The sequence below is a fragment of the Ammodytes marinus genome (assembly GCF_949987685.1).
Source record: "Ammodytes marinus genome assembly, chromosome: 6".
NCBI lineage: Eukaryota > Metazoa > Chordata > Actinopteri > Uranoscopiformes > Ammodytidae > Ammodytes > Ammodytes marinus.
In genome coordinates, this window is record NC_137235.1 from 33,972,256 (window position 1) to 33,997,192 (window position 24,937).

Here is a 24,937-nt window from a genome sequence, read left to right on the forward strand (position 1 = left end):
ACAAATGTATGCAGTCATCCTTGCACATGGAAAAAACAGATGTGAGGTGGCCACCAAATTAACAGAAGCAATGGCCAACATTTCTGATTGGCTCTCAAAGTCCTGCCTGACACTCAACATCAGTAAAACAGCATGCATGTACTTTTATAATAGGAAAAATGGAAATCAGCCTGATATCATTGTTAATGGAGAAAGGATCCAGATTGTTTCACATTTTAAATATTTAGGAATAACTGTGGACTCACAGCTCTCATTTAAGAAACATGTGAAGCAGGTGTGTAATTGAGTCAAATTCAATTTAAGGAATTTTAGGTACATCAGGAACCAGCTCCCTCTAGATGCAGCAAAACTTTACATGCACTCCATGATCTTTTCACACATCTCATACTGTATTACAAGCTGGTCACAAACTGGAAAAACAACACTTGCTCCACTGCAAACACTTTACAAACAAACACTCAAGGTACTGGACAAAAAGCCATTAAGATATCACCACTGTAACATAATTCAAAGACATAATCTGATGACTTTTGATAGTTTTGTGTTTCTTGCGGATGTATGTTTAGTTTATAAAATGATGAATGATTTAGCCGCTCCTCCATTAAATGAGTTTGTGTCACTGCGCTCAGACAATGGAAGGAGAACTAGAACGTCTAACAGAGGGGACTGTGTAGTACAGCACAGATCCACTGAGTTTGGCACATCCGTTTTTTCAGTTAGAGCCACCAAGTCTTGGAACTTAGTACCAAGCGAGATAAGAGAGTGGAACACCTTTGCTGGTTTTAAATGTAAGATGAAGTCATGGCTGAAATCAACCCAAGCATGTACCCATCATGCATAGATTGTTTTCTTAATGTTGTGATGTCCTGTTTTCTTGGTGTCTTACTGTTGTGATGTTGTTGTTGTTGTGGTGTCCTAAATGTTGTGATTTTATTGTTCGTATTGTGTTGTTGTGTTTTACTGTTGTGAAATTGTGTGTTATTGTTTTTATACTTCAGTGTGAGGTTTCCCATCTTGACAGAGATGTAATCCTCTGTTTCCTGCCCAGGGACTACAGATGAAAATTAGCTTATAGCTAAATCTGGTACAGCTTATGTGCTGTACATTGTCCCTGTTCAATAAACAAATAAATAAATAAACCTTTAGAAAAAATAACTGAAAACAATGGCTTCCTGTATCCATCAATAAGTTTTCTCTCCACTGGAATTTTGGGCCATTCTTCCTTTGCCATCTGCTCCAGGTCTCTCAGGTTTGAAGGGTGCCTTCTCTGAACAGCTGTTTTCAGATCTCCCCAGAAGTGTTCTATGGGATTCAGATCTGGACTCATTGCTGGCCCCTTCAGAACTCTCCAGCACTTTCTCTCAAACCATTTTTGTGCTTTTTGAAGTATGCTTTGGGTCATTGTCCTGCTGGAAGACCCATGACCTCTGACGGAGACCTAGCTTTCTGACACTGGGCCGTACATTTCGCTCCAAAATTCCTTGATAGTCCTCCGATTTCATGATTTAATGCACACAGTCAAGGAGTCCTGTGCCAGAGGCAGAAAAGCAACCCCAAAACATCTTTGAACCTAGCTCCACTATGTTTGACTGTAGGGACTGTGTTCTTCTCCTTGAAGGCCTCATTTTATTTTCTGTAGACACGTTGATGTCTTTTACCAAATAAATTATATTTGATTTGGCTTTTTGTCTATTCACTTTTGTGTTTTTTTTTCATTGCAAACAAATGACATACACATATTAATGTCAAACATTTGTACTTGCAAACATTTTCTGGGAGAAGCAGTGCATTATCTGACAGAATTTCAGGGGTTCCACCACTTTTTGACTATATATATATACAGTCCCCTACAAAAGTATTGGAACGGTGAGGCCAATTCATTTATTTTAGCTGTAAACTGAAAACATTTGGGTTTGACACCAAAAGACAAGAGATCAACATTTCAGCTTTCATTTCCAGGTATTTACATCTGGATCTGATACACAACACATAAGATATAATTATTTTTAAAGGAACACCACATTTTTAGGTGAGCAAAAGTATTGGAACAGATAGACATAAAATAAATTAAAGTGAATAAAACTTAATATTTTGTTGCAAATTCTTCTCTTGCAATAGCTGCATCAAGCCTGTGACCCATTGACATCACACAACTTTTGCATTCTTCTCTTATTCTACTTCTTTTGTGATGCTTTTCCAGGCTTTCACTGCAGCCTCTTTCAGTTGTTGTTTGTTTTGGGGGATTACACCTCTTTAGCAGGTAAAATGCATGCTCTATAGGATTTAAGTCTGGAGATTGACTTGGCCAGTCTAAAACCTTCCACTTATTGCCCCTGATTAACTCCTTCATTGTGTTTTGGGTCATTATCTTGCTGCATCATGAAGGATCTTCCGATCAGTTTGGTTGCATCTTTCTTTAAATTGGCAGACAACATGTTTCTGTAAACTTCTGAGTTAATTTTGCTGTTGCCATCATGTGTTACATCATCAATGAAGATTAATGAGCCCGTCCCAGAAGAAGCCATGCAAGCCCAAGCCATGACATTGCCTCCACCGTGTTTCACAGATGACCCTGTATGTTTGGGATCATGAGTAGATCCTTTCTTTCTCCAAACTTTAGCCTTTCCATCACTTTGGTAAAGGTTCATCTTGACATCAACACAGTAACACATGATGGCAGCAGCAAAATTAACTTACCGTTTAACTTACCTTTTCGGCCTACAAGCCGCGACTTTTCCCCCGTTTTTCGACCCTGTTATTACACAGCACAGTATATATTCTGTAGCTACTGGGGATGGGCGTTAGTAATCGAGTACTCGAGTACTCCTCGTTTCAAATGATCTCGATTGGTGGATGAGGAAAATCGTTTTTAGTTTTTTTTAGTGTTTGTAGCCTTTAGGCCGGCCGGCGGGCCGCCCCTATTTTAAAATGTTATATACGTGTACAAAACGGCACAAACGGATATAAAGTTTAACAAAATTAAATATTTTGATCCAAGTTAAATAAACTAAGCATTGTGTCAAACAGAAACCGCAAATAACTGCCACCTCCGTGCAGCGCAGCCAGTGTGTGGTCTCCACAGCACCGCGGAGCTGAATGCGGTGCTGGAAAACTTGGAAAGACACGTAAAGAAGCCAGGCTGACTTCGGGCACATTCGAGCAAACGACATTTAAGAAGCCTTTATTATGGAATATAGGATTGAGATTCAAAAGCCGACGGTGTAACGTTCCGTTAACGAGGAATTAGTCGCGGTAATTAGTCACGGACAGGAGTGAGCATTACTAGCCTTGGATATACTAGCCTACTACTTCTACTGCTTTGGTGAGTTATTTAGCCTATCTATGTGTTTAAATTGTAGGACAATAATTTTATTGTATTTGCTGCCCTTCTTATTTTAAATGTCTATTTTGAATGTTAGCCAACTACAGTCCATTTTTTCCCTCTCTCTTTTTTCTCTCTCCACCGCAGACCTACTCGATCGGTTTAAATTGTGGCCCGCTTATTTAATTACTTTCAGTTAGGAAAATGTGTTTTAAACTTGTGGAAAATAAATCCTTAATATCATATGGCAACTGTGACTGTTTGACATAAGCATTGAGCGCTTTATTGCGGTCAACCGTTGTTCTGTAGACAGATGCGTTGCGTCCTAAAAATAGAAAAAAGTTTAACGAAGAATCGATTGATCCTCGAGGAATGCAAGCGATCACACGAGTAGCGAAAACACTCGTGCCCATCCCTAATAGCTACTATTGCACAAAATGGTAACACTTACGTACATTATGCAAATATGCAACTTGTTTGTTGAAATGTGGGAGCTTCCTCAAGCAGCCATCTCTTTCCCGACAATCCCCTCTGTGCACGAACTCTTACATATGGTAATTAAACATTATAACACCTGCGGCTTATTGTCCAGTGCGGCATATAGTACGGAAAGTACGGTAGATGCAACAAAACTGATTGGAAGATAATGATCCAAAAAAACTGCAAAAACAACAAAGGAGTTCATCAGGGGCAAGAAATGGAAGGTTTTAGACTGGCCAACTCAATCTCCAGACTTTAACCCTATAGAGCATGCATTTTACCTGCTAAAGAGGAGACTGAAGGGAGTAACCCCCCAAAACAAACAGCAACTGAATGAGGCTGCGGTGAAAGCCTGGAAAAGCATCACAAAAGAAGAATGCAAAAGTTTGGTGATGTCAATGGGTCACAGGCTTGATGCAGTTATTGCAAGCAAAGGATTTGTGACAAAATATTAAGTCTTATTAATTTTAATTTATTTTATGTCTATCTGTTCCAATACTTTTGCTCACCTAAAAATGTGGTATTCCTTTACAAAAAAAGCTATCTTCTCAGTTGTGAATCAGATTCAGATGTAAATACCTGGAATTGAAAGCTGAAATGTTGATCTATTGTCTCATATTCATATTTTGGTGTCAAACCCAAATGTTTCCAGTCTACAGCAAAAATAAAGGAATTGGCCTCACCGTTCCAATACTTTTGTAGGGGACTGTATATCTTATTTAATGGTACCTTTTTTTTATATAAAAGGTCATAAGATTCAGCTCACATCTGTTTCTCCCTGCGGTGAAGAGGTTCTACCTATCGGTGCCAGCTAGAGATTATCTGTGCCTGTGGCCGCAAATTGCTGTCTCCTGGCAACTGCAGAAGTCTTCTGCCAAACCTCTGAAGTCTCTACCTCACAACCTGAAACACTCACACAAAGCACCATGTCAAGCACGTCCGAGCCTACTACTTTTTTTCTTTTCTTTTTACATCATAGAGAAATTAATAAATTTTCATTTTGAACAGGCACAACTAAATAAATACTGTACTACTGTATGTGTTTGTAAATATAAAGTAAGCCTATTTAAATTAATATGATGTTTAATTGTAAGACCCATTGTCTTTCACAAAAGCTCACAGTAGCCTTATTGCATGCTTGGTTTGAGCTACATCGCTGTGTTTTAACAAACAGCTTTTACTATGTTATATACTATCTTTATATAGGCTAGGCTTGACATTTGTGTCACAAAATGATCAAAGGGACCCATCTTGCTGTTTTTTGCCTAGGTGTGTGAAGTAGGCCTACTGCAGACTTTAAACACCAGGGCCTCTAAAAAACTGAACACGAAACAACCTTCTAAGAATACAAAACATTTTTTTTGGTTGAACTGGGCAAAGCTCTCCAGTTTGTGAGTAACTTCAATAATCTGATATCAGGCTGCAAATTGAGGTATGTCAGGCCCAGGCCCCTGCAGCATGTTAAACATATATGCCGTATCCCATTCGAGGGGCCGCATCCTTCTAAGGACGCGGTCTATGAAGGCCATAGCCTGTGAAGGCCGATTCGAAGGCCGAACGAGCGTTGTTAATTGAGACGGTCTCCGCAGGTCTCGGTTTCAGGCCCCCAGGACTCTGCCTTCTCCGATAATCCAGCAGTGCCAGGTGGCCACGCCTGGTATTACACGCTATGACTGTCTGGAACGGGTCCGTAAAACAAAATGGAGATCATAAGAGCCCATCCCCATTCATTCCCAAACAAGAATGTATCTACGCAAACATTTTCTGGATTTCAATCAAAGGCTCATACTTTTCTTTAGACCATGTACTAATAGAATGGAAGTTTTCGCTTTTCAAAACGCCACCGAAAGGTTTATTTTCAGTTTTAGCCGTTAGGCGTGGAGCCGCTAAAAGGAGTCATAGTGAAACAACCGTTGCTTCGGCCGGCCCGGCCTCCGATGGCGGGAGGAATCTTCGTTTATTACAATATTACTTTACAACGACGGGGTGTAATTTAAAGATTACATATAAAAATCATCGGGGATTAGTAATTTATACTTCCATGGTCGATAAACAATGCAACTGTGCCCGTCCCGCTTAGCTTAATGCACGGACATATTATAACGTTACACTGCTCGAGAATGAGTAACGTCAGTGAAACGTACCCTGCGCGTCATGCTTTAGGGGCGTGCCAGGCTCCCATGAAAGCAGTATGGACGCTTCCTTGTTGCTTCTCTGCGCCAATGTGCAGCTTTCACAGGAATGAATGGGCGCCATGTTTCAATTCGGTGTCCATTTCTTTATATGTCCATGCTCGGTTTACGAGCATTTCCTTGCGTGACGACTCGCCGCTCCTGTGTTGCCTAGCAACCCTGATTGATGCCAATGGAAACAGCCTTGTCAACGGAGGAAAAAAGAAAAAGAAGTTGCCTACCAGACGAAAAGAAAAAAAAGTACAAGAAAAAAAGAAAGGAAGATAAAAGTTAAGAAGATGGAGCAACACGTTGCTGTTTTGTTATTTTTTAATTTTGTTTCATGCTATCTCTGAAAAAAACGCAATGAATCTTGGGATATGTTGGGCCGCGAAGGATACACCTGTTGGACCCTTCAAAACTGTGAAACGAAGGCTGCATTTCTCAGCCGCATATGAAGGAGCCTTCCAAATGGGACAAGCCTTTGCGCGCCGCTATGATGCAATCGGTCTTCAAATGCAGCCTTCGTAGGCTGCGGCCCCTCGAATGGGATACGGCTATAGACACGCGCATACTGCTGCAGAGGAGGACTACAGCTGGATCTGCCCTTAAAGGGGAGGGCAGCACATTAAAAAGGGACTTGGCCTTGTAAGATAAACGGACTATTTGTATTTGTAAAATAGGCTATAACCTAACCCCAAACCTGGCAGGATACGCTACGATATGATTTTTTTTTTTTTACAATTTACACCACAGGCATAGCGAGTTCAGTTTAACCAGTCCAGACATGCCCTTTAATTCAGCCAGCTCCTCCAACCTCCGCCATGTATTCACTGTCGGCATAACACAACAGCGGGACCCTCAGCTTCCACATCCTCTCGTGCCCTTCTCCTCTGTCCGCCTTATTACCACTAGCTAGTTTCTCTTCCCTGCCATGCCCCGTGTCGCCTCGCTGCTGTCTGCCCTGCTGTTCGTTCTCCTGCCGGGCCCGAGCCGGGGGTATTTCCCCGAGGAGCGCTGGAGCCCCGAGTCTCCTCTCCTCGCTCCCCGGGTCGTCATCGCGCTGGTCTGCCGCAACTCAGCGCACTCTCTGCCGCTGTTCCTCGGAGCTCTCGAGCGACTCGACTACCCGAAGGACCGCATTGCGCTGTGGTGAGTATTGTCGCTGTAAACTCTCAAACATAATAACTGTGACAGCCTGAGCCTACTATTCTTCCAGGCTATTAAAAATATCATGTCAGAACTTTATAAAGTAGCCTAGCCTTTATTTTAGTAGGCTAATATTTATTTAATTATAGCCTACGGCAAAGTGGGATTCTATTAGGCAATTTAATAGGGATGGTACCAGAGACACGTCAGGTTATGTAGACACAGCCTATTATAGAGGAAAACTCTGCGTGCGTTTGCGCGTGCGCTTGTGATTTCTGACCAGGTGGGGCCGCTGTGTTATTATCGAGATTTCTAGAAAAGAGGAGCACTTTCCTTCCTAACCTCCTAACGGCTCAAACGGCAATGTAGTGGAAGTGAAAGCACCCTTGGATGGGCAGTACAGGTGCCGGGGTATTGTAGGGAGTTGCTCCCGGCAGAGGAGCACGCAGGGTGCGCTAGCAAAGTCGTCCCCATTAAAAAGTTCCATTCAGTCACGGATCTTCTCTCTCATCGCCCCTCTGTGGTTTGTTTTTTTCCCCCTCTAGTAGCCTACCCCTCCCATTTTCCTCCCCCTCCCCTTTCCACCTCCACAGCTCCGTCTTGCAGGCTCCACTGGAAACAACACCACTGCTGCTGTAAATAAATATTTTACATTTGCATAGACGTCGATTACGGGGGGGATGGGGGGTACATGTACCCCCCACTTTTCGTCAAGACTCATTTTGTCCCCCCCACTTTTTAAGCCGGACATGGAGTGCGTCCAGCCGTATTAAAACACAGCGTTAAGGTCTCTCTCTCTCTCTCTCTCTCTCTCTCTCTCTCTCTCTCTCTATCTCTCTCTCTCTCTCTCTCTCTCTCTCTCACACACACACACACTAGTTTGCACACCAGAGAAAACATGCTCCGAAGTCTCCGCTAGTTTGCACACCAGAGAAGACTGATGCATTTCAATCAGCAGCAGAGAGACAATGGCGAGTGGCTTTAAGTGTCCCGTTGTGAAGTGTAAACTGTAGGGATTACCATCCTCTATGCCCACTAATGACTGTTAATGTAATGTAACAGCAGCTTGTGTCGCGGCACATGGATACTGACGATGTTGTTTACAGTGACGTGCGCGCCGTGTGCAAAAAAATTAAAATAAAATATTTTTTTTATTTAATAAACTTATATTTGTATTATTACTGTTACTGTTAATTATTTCGATCTTTACATGTAATCCGCGATTACTTTAAAAAAGTGTAGACGTTTTGATTCGAAACGTGGCAGTTAGTAAGTTATGCCAAAAAAATATTGTGCCTTTGCTGTTTCCCATTCATTGTGTACGGCAAAGAATCAGTGCCTTTGCGCCTATTCATTGTGGACGGCAAGAAAAAAAAAGTTTTCGCGCATGCGCACTTGATTCTGTATTATTTAACATGTACGCAAATAAGCATAATTCTTTGTGCCTTTTTTACGTAAATGGTATGCCACATAAGCCTTTACATTACATATCATTCATGGACCAATTAAAATCGAGATATTACTAGACATTTACGCAGCTTAGGCCAACGTCATTACGTTGGCTATGCTCATTCACGTCGCATTACCCCCGCGGATTTTTAAGTCAACATTGCAGCTGCCGTGTCCGTGCATGCAGATATTTCAGACTGGAGGAATTTTAACAAATTGGATTATAATTTAAAAAGGAACAGAATGAATAGCAAGAGAAAGGCCTGCGCCAGCCTTGGACGGTGTACAGCAGCAACAGGGACAAACAATGTTCGAGCATTTCAAACGGACAGGTAGCCTACATGAACGGAAGGATGCTAGCTAGCTGTGCTGTCAGTCAGACTGTCACTGGATTACTATCGTCTTGCTTATTTCTACAGCCAGGGAGTCAGATTGGTGAGTCAGAAACTGTTTTGGGGTTTATTTAATAATAAAGTTGGATGAATTGATACCGAGTGCAATCCATTCTGCATTTTATATTCAATTGAGCAGTTGTGTTTTCATTGTTACTGACGAACAAACCTAAGCTCTGCAATGTGGATAAATGGTTACATTCTGATGCTGGACAGGTCCATGGGGCATATGCTAGTGGTACTTTATCTATTAAGATAAAGTTTATGGAGTGGAGTTGCCATCAGTTATGCTGTAGTCCTACATAATGATGAATGCTGTCTTTTATTTTTAAGTTGAATAGAAGTAGTACCGGTAGTTTGAATCGGCGAAGGTTTGACTTGTTGCCTTACGTTTTTTCGGCCCTCGGTGTGAGGGACGGGTCCGTTAAGTCGATGGATGCGATGTTTAATCATTTAGACCAAACTACAGTAGGCTACGGGCAAACCTGAAGTCACCGTCGTGACATTTCATATACGTCCCGTCTGTGTGTGTGTGTGAGTGAGTGAGTGAGTGAGAGAGAGAGAGAAAGAAAGGGAGGAACTTATTTGAAATCGGCCGTGCGTGCCTGTTTGTTGTTTATTGTTTTTGATTTAACAATATATAGGTTTAGAGAAATCTGGCTTTCAGAACTCAGTGCCTACCCACTCACTGACCTCACCGCACGTCACTGGTTGTTTATCAAGAAGTAATTGAAGCTGATCATGGCTATGCTACTAGCTAGGTTGCCATGGAGACCGAGGCGGAGTAATATTGTTGTGCGACAGTCCAGCCGTGCTTCGGCTCGATGTGCTCAGTCGGAACTACCTTCCCAAGCTCCTTTTGTTTACGTCATGTTTGGTTGGGCTACAGGGAGCAGCTAGTGGCTCATATGTCCGCTGCTTTTTGAAAATGCTTTTTTCATCAAATGTGTCAGACATCAGTGTTTTGTATACATTTTATTCATTAGTGAGCGGGTATGCCGTCTTTCAGAACCGTTCATTACCTGCACTAAAGAGAAAAAAAGATGTTTCCTCATTGTCCCCCCCACTTTTGAAAATGCACTCCAGAATGCCTGTTTGTCCCCCCCACTTGTTTAGCCAAATCGACGTCCATGTACATTTGTGAACCGGAGATGTCAAAAACTTGCACAACCAACTTGCACTTTACACAACAACACAAAACGGTGCATACGCGAAAATATTTTCGCGGTTGCACTATATCATTTACATGAAAACAGCAAACGCAAGCATGAAACCCAAGTTTTTGAGATCTATGGAGGATTTTTTGGAAAACACAACCATTTTCCCTGGTAACGCTGACGTCACGGCTCCACTTCACGTATGCGTAGTCTGTAACATTTGCTGTCAAAATACCCACACGCGAGTTATAAAGTTAGAAGACAACATAACATGAAAGGTGTCTCCGCGGCACCATCACTGTGATCAGCGGAGAGTGTCGTGCAGGGCTCAAATATAACACTCGCCAATTTAGTCTAAGCGATTATTAAGTTATTGAGACCACCAGCCACTTTTTCTGGGGAAAGATTTGTGCTCTGCCGGTTTTTCTAGCAAAATAAACGTGTGTAGCTTCTATATGCCAGGGACACGGCTCTCTCTACATTAAAAAACACTATCCATAGTTCAGCGGTTAAGTTACTGTTCAGCAAAATGAGCATTAAGGCTACGGCTTCACAGTAAAAGCATTTCACTGGCTAAACATTAATAGCATTTCTCTGGACAAACGTGAGTCGACTTTTATTTTGAAGTACGCCTAGCAGGAAAAGTAGCCGCTCACAAAGCCCCTTCACTATCAGCATGTCTTCTGTTTTCACAAGTTCAATGCGGTGAAATAAGAGGACAGAAAGCTTGTAATTTACAATACTTGTAACCCCAAGCTTACACCAACCGCTTTATGAACGTTAATGGCATTAATTTTCGGTTACAGTAAGGTTTTATGCATCAAATTGGAAGAGGCTAAGTGTCACCACTGACTATTGGCTTGGCATGCCCACTACACTGCTATTACAGCGATCTCGTCCCGTTTCCTCTGAAAACACGTGTACGAGTGAAGATGTCTGATAAATTGTGTCTGAACAGGTTTTTTTTTTAAAACAAAAACCGGAAAACTGTCACGTTTTCACCTTGTAAAGTGCCCCCAACTGTGTCTGTGAAGATGTGTATTAAACGCCTCTGCAAGATTAAGCCCCCCCTTTAGCCTGTAGTTAGCCACCCAGCCCCTATACCTTCCTTCCAGACTATTCTCATCTCTGGCTCTGCTGCTCACTTCCTCTCTTCTCATTTTGATCCTCTGCCAATGCAGAGATGAAAAGATTGACTGAATCGTAAACAACAAATGTTGTTTACGATTCAGTCAATCTTTTCATCAGCTTTCAGACCAGACAGGTTAGATTATATTTCCTTTGGCAACCCAGTGGCTTAACAAAAAGACAAGTATGGGGCCCATAGCCTCCGGCAGATGAGTCATGTTTAATGAGACCGCGCGAGTTTTGATTCAGATTAAACATCACTCACTTCCTGTGAATTCATTGTTTAAATCCAACAGGATGTCGGTGCCGAGCGTTCCTCGTGTGGGACTGAATGTTAACTTGAACCTTCTTCACTGAGAGCTATAATGAAAGGGAGCGTTTAAAGGTGGAGTCAGCAATTCTGGAGAACGCTTTGTCAAATGATTGAATGTCTCCTCATGATCCTCTGTCTATACCATGTATCCCCCTAAACAAAATCTAGTATGTAAACAAAGGGGGCCAACTGTATAGCAAATGCCTTGTTTACAGAGCCTAGCTGTGTATTAACACTGGATTTTCTCTTTCAGCACATGCACAGTATGATTGTAAGGAGACATTCACTGATCTTGACAAAATCGTCTATGGAATCACTGACTCCACCTTTAAGTGTCTGCGTTTCTGGATGGTGAATGTTTTCTGCTATTATACTGTTCCCAGTCGTCTCTGAGTCTTAACTACGCCCATGTGGCAGGCTGCTGAGCACCGTTTCTCTGCACAGCTGCTTTGATCTACAACACGTTTTTTTCCTCAATGGCAGAACACATAAAAAGAGTTTTGAAAATGCAGCGTGAAAGACATAAACTGAGCTGCTACCGCGGCCACCTGTCGATACCTGCAGTTATGGGGCTGACAGGTTGAGGATGGAGTGCTTGGCAGGCGGCAGCACAGGCACACATGATGTGTTCAGACTGCCTCATTGTGTGTATGTTCTGCAGGGACATGCAGGATGGATTTTTATCAATCCATACATATCTTGCGTCTTGCTCTCTCTGCCTCTTTTCCTCAGCGCCCTCCTCTCCTTCAGGCTGGGCTCTATTGCTGGCATGCAAGCAATCCCCAAAAAGCTTTTCCCTGTATATTAAACCCCTTCTTTATTCACTTCCTCTGCTCATTTTAAACTTCACAGCAGCCAGAGAGGGAAAGTTAGGGGTATGGAGGGAGAGAGAGAGGATAACGTGAAAGCGCTAAGGCAGCACTGCAGTGCTAAAACGCCACAGACATATGGGAAACCAACACTTGCTGCACGCCGCCTGTCACTCACTACATGATGGGGCTTGGAGGAGTGAACCCGTTTCTCCCATATTTACACATTCTTTCCCTCGCTCGCTCGCTTTGTCCTTGTCTCTCTCGGCCCCCCTCGCTGACGAACACTGAGCTTTGTTATGATAACACAGACAGCAGACGAATACCGCCCCTTCCCTCCTCAGCGCGTAGTGTCTGTCTTTGTTCTTCTATTTTCAATGCTGGCCTGACATTAGGGACGTGCAACTCTGCTCCAATGACAACAAGACCCTCAGAGGATGACATGCCTAATGAAAGATAGATCAATATTAGAAATATAATTCAACGTTGTCTGCCTGGGATTCGGTTACATCCATATGTCTCTACATTGATCAGTATTTTTTTATAAAATAAATGGTTAATGACTGTTTCTAAGTAGGCAAATGTTTAACACAGTCTTAATTTATCACTTATAAGGTGATCATTTGTCAATATAGGGATTTCAACTCGTTGCGCTGCCCCCAAATACGGTCTCCAAATACTCTCTCCTGCCAGAAAACAAAAATAAAACTATTGCATCTGTAAGGCTGTGTGTTAGCTACAGTGTCTACGAGGAGCTTTCAGTTTTTGTTGATTTTAGCGTCACCTTTGGAGAAAAGTAGAGGTTTCACGACACCAGCATTCTTTCGGAAGTGAAAGAGAGACCGTAGGATGCATCATGATGAGGTTATGTTTTCATTTGTGACTGTGAGATTAATAATGGTAATTTACTAATGTGATGATGGTGAAGCAAAGTTAACTTGGATTCTAGTACAGTTCGGGAAACACAAGCGTTTCTGGTCTACTCGGCATAAATTGTTTTGTCTATATTCCCTGGAAATCAAACCCGAGCAAAGGCATAAATAATAACCATAAACAAATAGCGTTGTTTTCGCTGATGGGCTGGTTTGCTATTGCACGTCATGTATGAGCATGAGAGGAAAAATGAGAATATTTCATGAACATATAAACGTTCCTTGATGGAGGTTTAACTGTATCGTTTTCCGACCTAATTTAAAAACTGCATAGCCCAGTGCATGGGTCATGAGTAAATTGATTGGCCTCATTGTTTTTATGTGTAAGTTAACGTGAACATACAACTACTACGCAATCCAGGCCTTGACATTAAGCTTTTTCGGGGAAGTGGCTTTTATGTTTTCCTTGCCCAGTAATAAAACATACTTGCCCTAAATGGAAAATGAAGGCATATTAAAAAATAAATGAAACCAAGAGGTATTTCTTTAATGAGGGCATTAGCCTACTGCCTGGCAGCTAAAGTAGCCTACAGTGTTTGTGTATTTTTGCACTTCCCTTCCTTTATCTGCACGGGTCCGGGCCGGGGTCATGCCCCCCCAGAAAATGTTGTACCTTTTGAAGTTAAATGAAATAATCATGTATACTTTGAGAGGAAAATTACGATTTTTTTTCTCTATGTCTAATACAGGAGGTATTAGATTACTATTTCCTTGAATATTTTGGAAAGACTGGTTCACATGACCTGCAAGCTATTGTAGAAAAAACCTGGATTTTCAATTAAAAGAAATATCAAAATTAAATAGAACAAGGGCTAAAATCCATTTTAAAGAGGTGTGTCCTGTTTAGTACTATTTTCTGGAATCATTTGACACACATCACGTGGAAGCTATTGAACATTTTGACACAACAACATTTTGTTGTTCATCATTAAAGTATTTGTTAACATGTGTGAGAATCATAGAGAAGAACAACAAGGTTATCTTGACCTCCATGGAAAGACACATCAACTGTATTTAATCACTCAGGAGACCGTGAGAACTCTTGTTCGTGAGCTGTTTGTAATAATGCGTTTCACTGGTTTTACGCGCGACGGCGGAGAACAAACTCAAAACACACATAGAGACAATGCGGTCCGGCAAGACACAAACTTGTTAAACTAAAGACAGAATTAAAATAACTATCTCTGCATAGACAAAACATCATAGCCTACTTGGATCGCTTCAAGGTTTATTCTTGTTTAATGTGTATTTTCACATTTGTTTTTCACTTGCCCGAACGGGCAAATTCATGTCACATTTTGCTTGCCCGAACACAGAGTTCACCTGCCCAGGGAAAGCAGTCTCGACTTCCTTGCTGTTTCCACAACCAACCGACTCCAAAACATCTGCTGAAGTTGATTCAGTATCCGAATCTGAATCCCATCCTGAAGGAGTGAAGACCGACTCCTTTGTTCCATAGATTGAACATTTAGAAATGAGTTCATCCTGCAAGTAAACCATTTATTTCTATGAGTATTCCTGATGAAAAAACTGTTTATACGGACTGAAATAAATGATTACTATTACTACTCACTTTATAATCCTCCCCTGGATGAATAGAAGAGCCGTCGAGGGACACAGTTGCGTTGTTTCTTTCAATTTCCTTGCTGTTTCCACAACCAACCGACTCCAAAACTTCAGATTTTGTTGAATTCGGTTTTGAATCTGATTCAGAATCCGAATCAGAATCCCATCCTGAAGGAGTGTAGACCGACTCCTTGAGTCCACAGACTGAAGCTGTAGAAGTTATTTCACTCTCTTGGTTGTATAGCAATAGTTCTTCCTCAAAATCAAGTTCCTTCCTTGTTTTAGAATCCTGGAAGTAAACGTTTTTTCTATGAGTATTCCTGATGAAAAAACTGTTTATACGGACTGAAATAAATTATTACTACTCACTTTATCATCCTCCCCTGGGTGAATAGAAGAGCCGTCGAGGGACAAAGTTGCATCCACATTTTTGCAAACATTTTCGATTTCCTTGTCGTTTCCACAACCAACCGACTCCAAATCTTCTAATTTTGTTGAATTTGTTATTGAATCAGAATCTGAATCCCATCCTGAAGGAGTGTAGACCGACTCCTTTGTTCCATAGATTGAAAATGTAGAAATGAGTTCACCCTGGAAGTAAACCATTTATTTCTATGAGTATTCCTGATGAAAAAACTGTTTATACGGACTGAAATAAATGACTACTATTACTACTCACTTTATAATCCTCCCCTGGATAAATAGTAGAGCCGTCGAGGGACACAGTTGCGTCAATTTTTTCGATTTCCTTGCTGTTTCCACAACCAAACGACTCCAAAACTTCAGATTTTGTTGAATTCGGTTTTGAATCTGATTCAGAATCCGAATCCCATCCTGAAGGAGTGTAGACTGACTCCTTGAGTCCACAGATTGAAGCTGTAGACGTTATTTCACTCTCTTGGTTGTATAGCAATAGTTTTTCCTCAAAATCAAGTTCCGTCCCTGTTTTAGAATCCTGGAAGTAAATGTTTTTTATTCCTGATGAAAAAAACTGTTATACGGACTGAAATAAATCACGACTATTACCACTCACTTTATCATCCTCCCCTGGGTGAATAGAAGAGCCGTCGAGGGACAAAGTTGTGAGAACTTTTTCGGGAACTAATTCAATTTCCTCATCTTTACCACACATAACCGACTCCAAAATTTCGGCTTTGGTTGGAACCTTACTGATCCTCACTGAAACATCTGGGGACATCTCTGCAACACACGGAGAGACAAATATCGACAAAGTTTGGACCCAATGTTGTCCTACCTTTTCTCTCCGCTTGATATGAGCCTGGGCCGGTGTGTGTGCGACCCTGGGCATGACGCTGATCACAAGGGCCTTTGAGTCATTCCAGATAGAAGCGGTGACCGACTTCTTTGTTCCACAGCTTGCGGGTCTAGAGGTTAATTCACTCTCTTGATAGTAGAGAGAAAGTTCTTTCTCAAAATCAAGTTCCCCTGCTGTCTTAGAACCCTGGAAGTAAGCAATTTATTAAGATAAGATCAACTTTACAACATCACTACACTCCTGTGTGCTTGTTGGGACTTGTGTATTTACCACGTTGTTGCGATCTATATTTTTTGCACTGCAGATTTTTTTAAAATGGTCATTTGTTTTTGTCAGTAAACTCAATTTGTGAGAAATAACTAATAACCGTAGCTCTAAAATCAATGTAATGCAATAAAAACTACAATATTTCCCTCTTTCCCCTATTACTGTATTTTCCGCACTATAAGCCGCACTGGACTATAAACCGCAGGTGTTATAATGTTTAATTACCATATGTAAGAGTTTGTGCACAGAGGGGATTGTCGGGAAAGAGATGGCTGCTTGAAGAAGCTCCCATTTATTGACATTTCAACAAACAAGTTGCATATTTGCGTAACATAGCAAATATGTGCAAACAAGTGTTACCATTTAGTGCCATAGTAGCTACTAGGGATGGGCACGAGTGTTTTCGCTACTCGTGTGATTGCTTGCATTCCTAGAGGATCAATCGATTCCTCGTTAAACTTTTTTCTATTTTTAGAACGCAACGCATCTGTCTGCAGAACAACGATTCACCGCAATAAAGCGCTCAATGCTTATTGTCAAACAGTCACAGTTGCCATATGATATTAAGGATTTTTTTCCACAAGTTTAAAACACATTTTCCTCACTGAAAGTAATTAAATAGACGGGCCACAATTTAAACCGATCGAGTAGGTCTGCGGTGGGGAGAAAAAATGCATGGGCTGTAGTTGTAACAAAAAAAAATAGCCTAAGTCACCATTTAAAATAAGAAGGGCAGCAAATAATATAAAATGAGTGTCCTACAATTTAAATACATATAAATAACTCACCAAAGCAGATAGTTGTAGGCCTATATCCAACCGCGTAATGCTCACTCCGTGTCCGTGAATAATTACCGCGACTAATTTCTCGTTACACCGGTCGGTTTTTGAATCTTATCCCCATATTCCCTATTGAAGGCTTCTTAACTGTTGTTGGCTCGGAGCGAATGTGCCTGAAGTAAGCCTTGCTTCTTCTTTTCTTTCCAAGCGGAGAGCACCTTGCATGCTCACCTGGAGTCTACTCATTACTAACTGAGAGTAACAGGTGTCATCTCCCCTTTTTATAAACGTAACTTTATCATCTGCTTTGAAATAATTTGACAGTTATATTCCTGAAAATGTTCTGGAGAAAGGAGAGACCGTGTTCAGCTGCGCGGTGCCGTGGAGAACACAGGCTGCGCTGCTGTGGCACGGAGGTGGCAGTTATTTGCAGTTGCTGTTTGACACAACGCTCAGTTTATTGCACTTGCATCAAAATATTAAATTTTGTTAAACTTTATTTTATCCGTTTTGTGCCGTTTTGTACACGTATATAACATTTTTAAATGGGGGCGGCCCTCCCGGCCTAAAGGCTACAGACACTAAAAATAATAAAAAATTATTTTCCTCATCCACCAATTGAGTTAATTTGAAACGAGGAGTACTCAAGTACTCGATTACTAACGCCCATCCCTAGTAGCTACAGAACATATACTGTGCTGTGTAATAACAGGGTCGAAAAATGGGGAAAAAGTCGTGGCTTATAGTCCGAAAATTATGGTAAGTGGTCTAAAATGTATATATTGTAAATAGTCAATGTAAATATTCAAGTACAAGAACACAAATTTGTGAATACAGATTCCCCAATATTTTTAAATTAGTTTGAAACTATGAAAGAGTAATTAAGTTAAATAGGCTATATAGAATATAACTATATTGTCAGTCACATAATTTTCATTGCAGCCATTCAACATCGCTGTCTAAATGTTTGTCTAATCTTGAATCTTGATGTATTTTCTTTGTTTTTACTATCTCTTTAATGCAATGTTTAATGTCTAATCTTTATGTATTGTATGCCCCTGTAAAGCACTTTGAAGGCATTGTGTCTGAATTGTGCTATAGAAATAAACTTGCCATGCCTTGCGTTAAGTACAGCACTTGACACTAGTAAGTAAGTGTAGTTAGTAAGTTGAATAATACTGTACCTCCTGTGAGTTGAGACATCATCACCGGGTTATAGTTCTTCTTCAATATCTGTCTTTTTAATGACATATTTGTCTTCAGATATTCTGATATGTTTGGGAGCTAATATTTTCTTCTGCTCACCAGTTGACTGTCAAGTACTGAAATTACCTTTCTCCTCAAAATGATGACACCACAGAGTTCTACTTTTTAATCTCATGTTCTCTTTCATGTGTGGTCTTCTAGAATATTATGATGTAGATTTAGTTATGTTTTAAAATGGCTGTTCTCTTGAACAGCCATTCTAAATAAACATCTCTAAACAAACAAACACTCTAAACAAACATGGCTTCTTGTGAGGACCTTCATTACACATATAGCACCCCCTATAGCCCCTTCAATAAAGTACCTATCCCTTCTCTCTCTAATTGTGAGCATTTTTACTGCAGCAACGCAGGACCAGAAAACAGTGGATCTGCCTCTGTTTGAGTGACAGAATAATATTTGCTTGCTAGGTATGAATAAATAAGGCATAATCATGTAAATCGATCGCTGTGGTGGTGCTCAGAAGTCACTCAGTGTCTCAGTGCCGCTGAATAAAGGAGGAATCGCTGAATTTTAAACACAGATCCGAGGAACTGTTTTTATGATTCTCACCTTATTAAGGTTTAGAATCTGTACCAATATGCTTCCAGAATACCAGATTGGTGCATCCCTTATATATCAATTCCGCCATATGTGGTGTGACGTATAGTGATGAAAAATTGTGTCCATAAATCTACCCCCTAAGCCAAAGTAACACCAAGTCATCAAGAAGAATATCTTCCACGGTCGCTGGTTCTGCTGTTGATCAAGGTGAAACACATTCTCAAGGTCTCTCCCTCTCTCTTTCTCCCTCTCTCTCTTTCTCCCTCTCTCCCCCTCCCTCCTCCCCCTCTCTCACAGGGTGGCGACAGATCACAACGTAGATAACACTACAGCCATCCTCAGAGAATGGCTCGTCAATGTGGAGAATTATTACCACTATGTGGAGTGGAGACCTGAAGATGAACCCAGGTAATGTGTGTGTGTGTGTGTGTGTGAAAGAGAGTGAGTGTGATGAGCACATTACTTAATGGGTCCGTCTGTCCATGTCTCAGTGCCTTTGAAGACGAGGTGGGGCCAAAGCACTGGAATAATCTGCGTTATGAGCATATAATGAAACTCCGCCAGGCAGCACTGGAGACGGCCCGCGAGGTCTGGGCCGACTACCTGCTGGTATGTTATTGTCCACTCAACAGCTTCATCATCCTCTGCTTATCATGCACTCTCAATGACGCCGCTGACTCTGGGTCAGATGTGTGTGGAGATTATATTAAAGTAATTGTGCTGATTCATGGTGCTACTGTATGCACCCATCGTTTACACCTGCTCATACCTATGGGGGGTAACAGGGTGAAAATTAAAACAAATTTACATGAGAAAAGTAAATTATTTCACCTGATAAAAAACAAACAAACTTTAGGCTGCTTTGGTGACTAATTGACAATTTAAATCACTACTCACTTATGAACGTGTATTGAACTTAAGTATTTATTCAGTTTGAAAATCCACTGCGGAAACAGAAAGTGTTTTTTTGTAGGTAACAGCGATGGCACACTCCCAGAGTTTATCTCATGCCGTCACATGTAGAAAAGAAGGCGAAGAATTGCATATGCACTCATTTTGGGATTGTCAATATATTTTCCTCGAGCCTTGAAAAATATTTGGGCTGAAACATTCTCAATGGAAATGATAAGAAATACAAGATTTTGTGGGTATTAATTAATGATTAATTAGTAATATATTAATTCATTTATAAACATCTGATGATATACAGTGGAGGAAATAAGGATTTGATCCCTCAATGATTTTGTAAGTTTGCCCACTTACAATGAAATGAACGGTCTATCATTGTAATGCTAGGTTTATTTTAACAGTGATAGACAAAATATCAAAAGGAAAATCCAGAAAATCACATTAAAAAAGATAAAAATAATTTTGCATTTCATTGAGTGAAATAAGTATGTGATCCCCTATCAAAACATTGCTTAGTACTTGGTGGAGAAACCCTTGTTGGCGAGTACAGAGGTCAGACGTGTCTTGTAGTTGATGACCAGGTTTGCACACATCTCAGGAGGATATTTGGACCACTCCTCTTTGCAGATCCTCTCCTAATCTTCAAGGTTTCGAGGCTGTCGCTTGAGCGTCAGTTCCCTCCACAGATCTATTGGATTAAGGTCCGGAGACTGGCTATGCCACTCCATGACCTTAATGTGCGTCTTCTTGAGCCACTCCTTTGTTGCCTTTGCTGTATTTTTAGGGTCATTGGCGTGCTGGAAGACCCATCCACAACCCATGTTTACGGACCTGGCTGAGAGAAAGAGGTTGTCACCCAGTATTTCATGGTACATGGGGGCCATGTTTTATTGTCCCCTTAAGGCCAGGACACACCGGTCCGACTACCCGAAAATGGAGTCTGCCGTTTCAGGCAGCTCCAGTCTGCCCGTCGCGGCCAAAAATGTGCCATGAACACACCGAGCCGACTACTGACTTTCTGTACGCTCTGCGCTTGCGCAGGACGTAATGTCTCCATAACAGCAGGCGGCGCTAATCTGTATTGTGGCCCAAAAAAATACGGAATCCGGAAATGATGGGACAGCTGTCTAGTCCATAAACATAGATATAAATACGTATTTATATCTCTGGACCATAAAGAGCACCATTTTTAGCAGAGAGTGTCGAGCATGGTGTCGAGCAGTCAACAAGGGTTGATGCATGTGAGTACTCGCTGAACGAAACAAACAAACACATTAAAACAATGGGTAGCGATGCGATACTGTTGTTAGCCGTTTGTGCTACCCGCCTCACTTCCGGGCTTCACTGATTCGCTAGCCCTCCACCAATCAAATTGCTCCAACTGAAAGACTGCCCGCCGCCGATTGAACATGTTCGGCAATTATCGGCCTGGTGTGTCCTGGCCTTTAGAAGAGAAACACCCCCAAAGCATAATGCTTCAACCTCCATGCTTGACTGTGGGGATGGTGTTCTTGGGGTCATAGTCAGAATTCCTCTTCCTCCAAGCATGGCGAGTGACTATGATACCAAAGAACTTGATTTTGTTCTAATCTGACCACATCACCTTCTCCAAAGCATTCTCTGAGTCGTTCAGGTGTTCATTGGCAAACTTCAGACAGTTCTGTACATGTCCCTTCCTGAGCAGGGGGACCTCACGGGCACTACAGGATTTCAATCCATTACGGCATAGTGTGTTACCAATGGTTTTCTTGGTGACTGTGGTCCCAGCTGCCTTGGGATCATAAACAAGCTCCTCCTGTGTAGATCTGAGCTGATCTCTCACCTTTCTCATGATCATTGAGACCCCACAAGGTGAGATCTTGCATGGAGCCCCAGACTGAGGGAGATTGATGGTCATTTTGTGTTTCTTTAATTTTCGAATAATGGCACCAACAGTTGTCTCCTTCTCACCCAGCTTCTCGACAATGGTCTTGTAGTCTATTCCGGCCTTGTAGCCCATTCCGGCCTTGTGCAGGTCTACAATCTTGTCCCTGATGTCCTTAGATGGAGATGTTGGAGTTTGATGTATTGACTCTGTGGACAGGTGTATTTTATACAGGTAACAAGTTGAGACAGGTGTGTTTTATACAGAAAACTAGTTGAGATTAGGAATACTTTTTTAAAGCACGAGGACTAATCTGTGGGAGCCAGAATTCTTTATGGTTGGTAGGGGATCAAATACTTGTTTCACTCAATGAAGTGCAAAATAATTTGTATCTTTTTTTTAATGTGATTTTCTGGATTTTCTTTTTGATATTCTGTCTATCACTGTTAAAATAAACCTAGCTTTAAAATTATAGACTGCTCATTTCTTTGTAAGTGGGCAAACTTACAACATCGGTGAGGGATCAAATACTTATTTCCTTCACTGTAGTGCCTTTTTCTTAACAATCATAGCTATTCTAACCAAGACTATTTTATAAAGAGGCCAAAAGTTTCAGGATGTACAAGGAACGGTTAATTTTACAGTTCAAAAATACATTTGTCAGAGCTCACTGGTGACCAAATATCCAATGACGAAACTGTTTTTAAACTTTGTCATTTTTACATACTTAGTGCTCATAAAGTTCTCTGTACTTATTGGCCGACATAAAAGCAATATTGATGTATCTTGGATAAACTACTATCAGCTGATATATCAACCCAGCTATTTATTTTATTTTTTTTAATCTGATTTTATATCGGAGCTTTCAGTCCGATATCTGATCCGTAGATTTTGGCCATATCAGACCCGATACCGATACTGGATTGGATCGGCCCCATCCCTAGTTTTCAGAGGTGTGTGTGATTAGAGATCAACATAACGTTGGCTTCCTGGCACAAATGAACAGTTCCCTAGGACGTGGTCGTGCGTACAAACAAACAAACAAACAAACACACACCGCGGACTGTAATCAAGTTGTATTCAAGAATGCACAACCTATAAATTTGCCAAATAAATGCCATTATATAGCGTATATTTGCCCAAAGACATAGTAAAGAGACAGACCAATTGAATAATGGTGAGGTAGGTATATATTTTAGTTTGATTTAAATTTATTTTCAGTATTAAAACCATCATTTGGATTTTCAATTAATAAAAATACTAATTTTAAATGTACATATCCACCTTCTGTCATTTATGTTTCTGTTCATACAACAATATACAGAGAAAATTTGAATTTTTCGGGCATATTTCGAATGGTAAAATTAATCGTGATTAATCCACAGAATCCTGTGATTAATCTGATTAAAAATGTTAATCGTTTGACAGCCCTAATTTAAAAACATTGGCGAAGGACAATTTTAAAATGTCCATTTGAGAATGACCTCAGCTTTGGTAGTGCTAGTTCAAAAATGATGGGGTTTGTGAGGAGATGGGTCAGGAGGGTGTACTCTGTGATAAACCATTTTGCTGTGGCTCTATCAATCATTTAGTGGCGGCAGGCAGAGCCGGCCCGAGGCATAAGCGAAGTAAGCGGCCGCTTAGGGCCCCCGAATGCCTGGGGGGCCCCCTCCAAAAAAAAAAAAAAAAAAAAGTTTTTTTTTTTTTTTTAGTTTGTGTGTTTGATATTAACATCATATTACGCAAATGTGAGTTATACAAAAAAATAAATAAAATGTTTTGGTCTAGATAATTAATAGCCTAAAAATGTAATCAGTTCATCTGGGAGGAAATACAAAATTATCTGATCATGTCACGTTCACATCCATGCACAGTGTGTATTGAGTTTATTTAAAAACAATTGGAAATGGGGCTGCCCTCAGTTGCCCATGCACTGTGTATAGTCTATGGCCTATTTCAGCCTTGTCTGTGGAAAAAAAGATACAGTAGCTGGACAACAGAGTTCTTCTGCTTAGTTCCTCACACTGCATTTAAATGCATTCACTATGTTACAGAGAAATATGTCCCGTAAAAGAAAAAGAGCTCCAAGCCCAACCCAGAGGACCCTCCATAATATTTTATTTTATATTAATATTTTTATGGAAAATCCATGTGTCCTTCTTCAATAGCTTCTAATTCATCTGACCCAGTGTCTCCAAATAATTTGTTCACACAAAATTCCTCAGATTTAGCCTCTTAATTTTCCTCAAAGTGCACCAGATTCATGCATTTCACTTTAAAAAGGTTAAAAAAATCTCGCGGGGGGGCCCCCCTAGGAGGGTCTGAATCTCGGCTGTATAATATTTTCGCACAGCCGCACAGTGGAGGCACTAGCGGAAAACACTGGGTGTGTGAATGATATTTAACAAAGAACTATAGTTTCAGCAGCGCTAACATTGGAGAGGGGCCCCCTAATCATATTTCGCTTAGGGCCCCCTGAAGGCTTGGGCCGGCTCTGGCGGCAGGTGACATTTTGCGCTTGCTTGCAACGTGTGTGTGTGTGTGTGCAACAGTTGTCAATATTGTGCCTTTTCCTCCCACCTGCAGCTGGCTGACTGTGACAACCTGCTCACCAATCCCAACGTGTTGTGGAAACTGATGAGAGAGAACAAGACTATCGTAGCGCCCATGCTGGAGTCCAGAGCTGCGTACTCTAACTTCTGGTGCGGCATGACGTCACAGGTACTGCAGATGTTTAGTTTCCTCATGCCGATATTCACTCACACATGTATAACAGCTTAAGGTGCACCCCAGGGTCCTTCCTAGGGTTGCAAAGGGGTGGAAAGTTTCCGGTAAATTACCAGAAAGTTTCCAGAAACTTTCCACGGGAACTTTCGCTCGGGAATTTTGGGAATATTCAAAATTGGAAATTATAGGAATTAACAAAATGGCGGTAATTTAAATGATTTTTTTTCATATCCAAACATTAATCTAAACTTTTAAACACTATGTTTGGTCATAGGCAGACATCCATGCAAAATAATACAATCAAAAAACATTACATTTGAACAGATTTATTTGTAAGAAGAACTTTATCAAGTTTTGATTATTTTATGAACAATCAATAATTTCACTGAACAACAAAAAGATGAATGTTGAGTAAAATATAACTCATCTGTCTGACCC

At 41.0% G+C, this 24,937-nt stretch overlaps 1 protein-coding gene across 2 annotated transcripts in view; it reads left to right on the forward strand.

Annotated features, from left to right (window-relative positions):
• The first annotated feature begins 6,887 nt into the window (after positions 1-6,887).
• colgalt1b (collagen beta(1-O)galactosyltransferase 1b) overlaps positions 6,888-24,937 on the forward strand; it is a 35,901-nt gene continuing 17,851 nt past the window's right edge. For both annotated transcript variants that reach the window (XM_080029452.1, XM_080029453.1), the window contains exons 1-4: positions 6,888-7,125; positions 19,297-19,407; positions 19,491-19,608; positions 24,359-24,493. In XM_080029452.1, the coding sequence (XP_079885578.1) occupies positions 6,908-7,125; positions 19,297-19,407; positions 19,491-19,608; positions 24,359-24,493 (582 nt within the window). In that variant the 5' untranslated portion in view covers positions 6,888-6,907. The remainder of the gene's footprint in view (positions 7,126-19,296; positions 19,408-19,490; positions 19,609-24,358; positions 24,494-24,937) is intronic.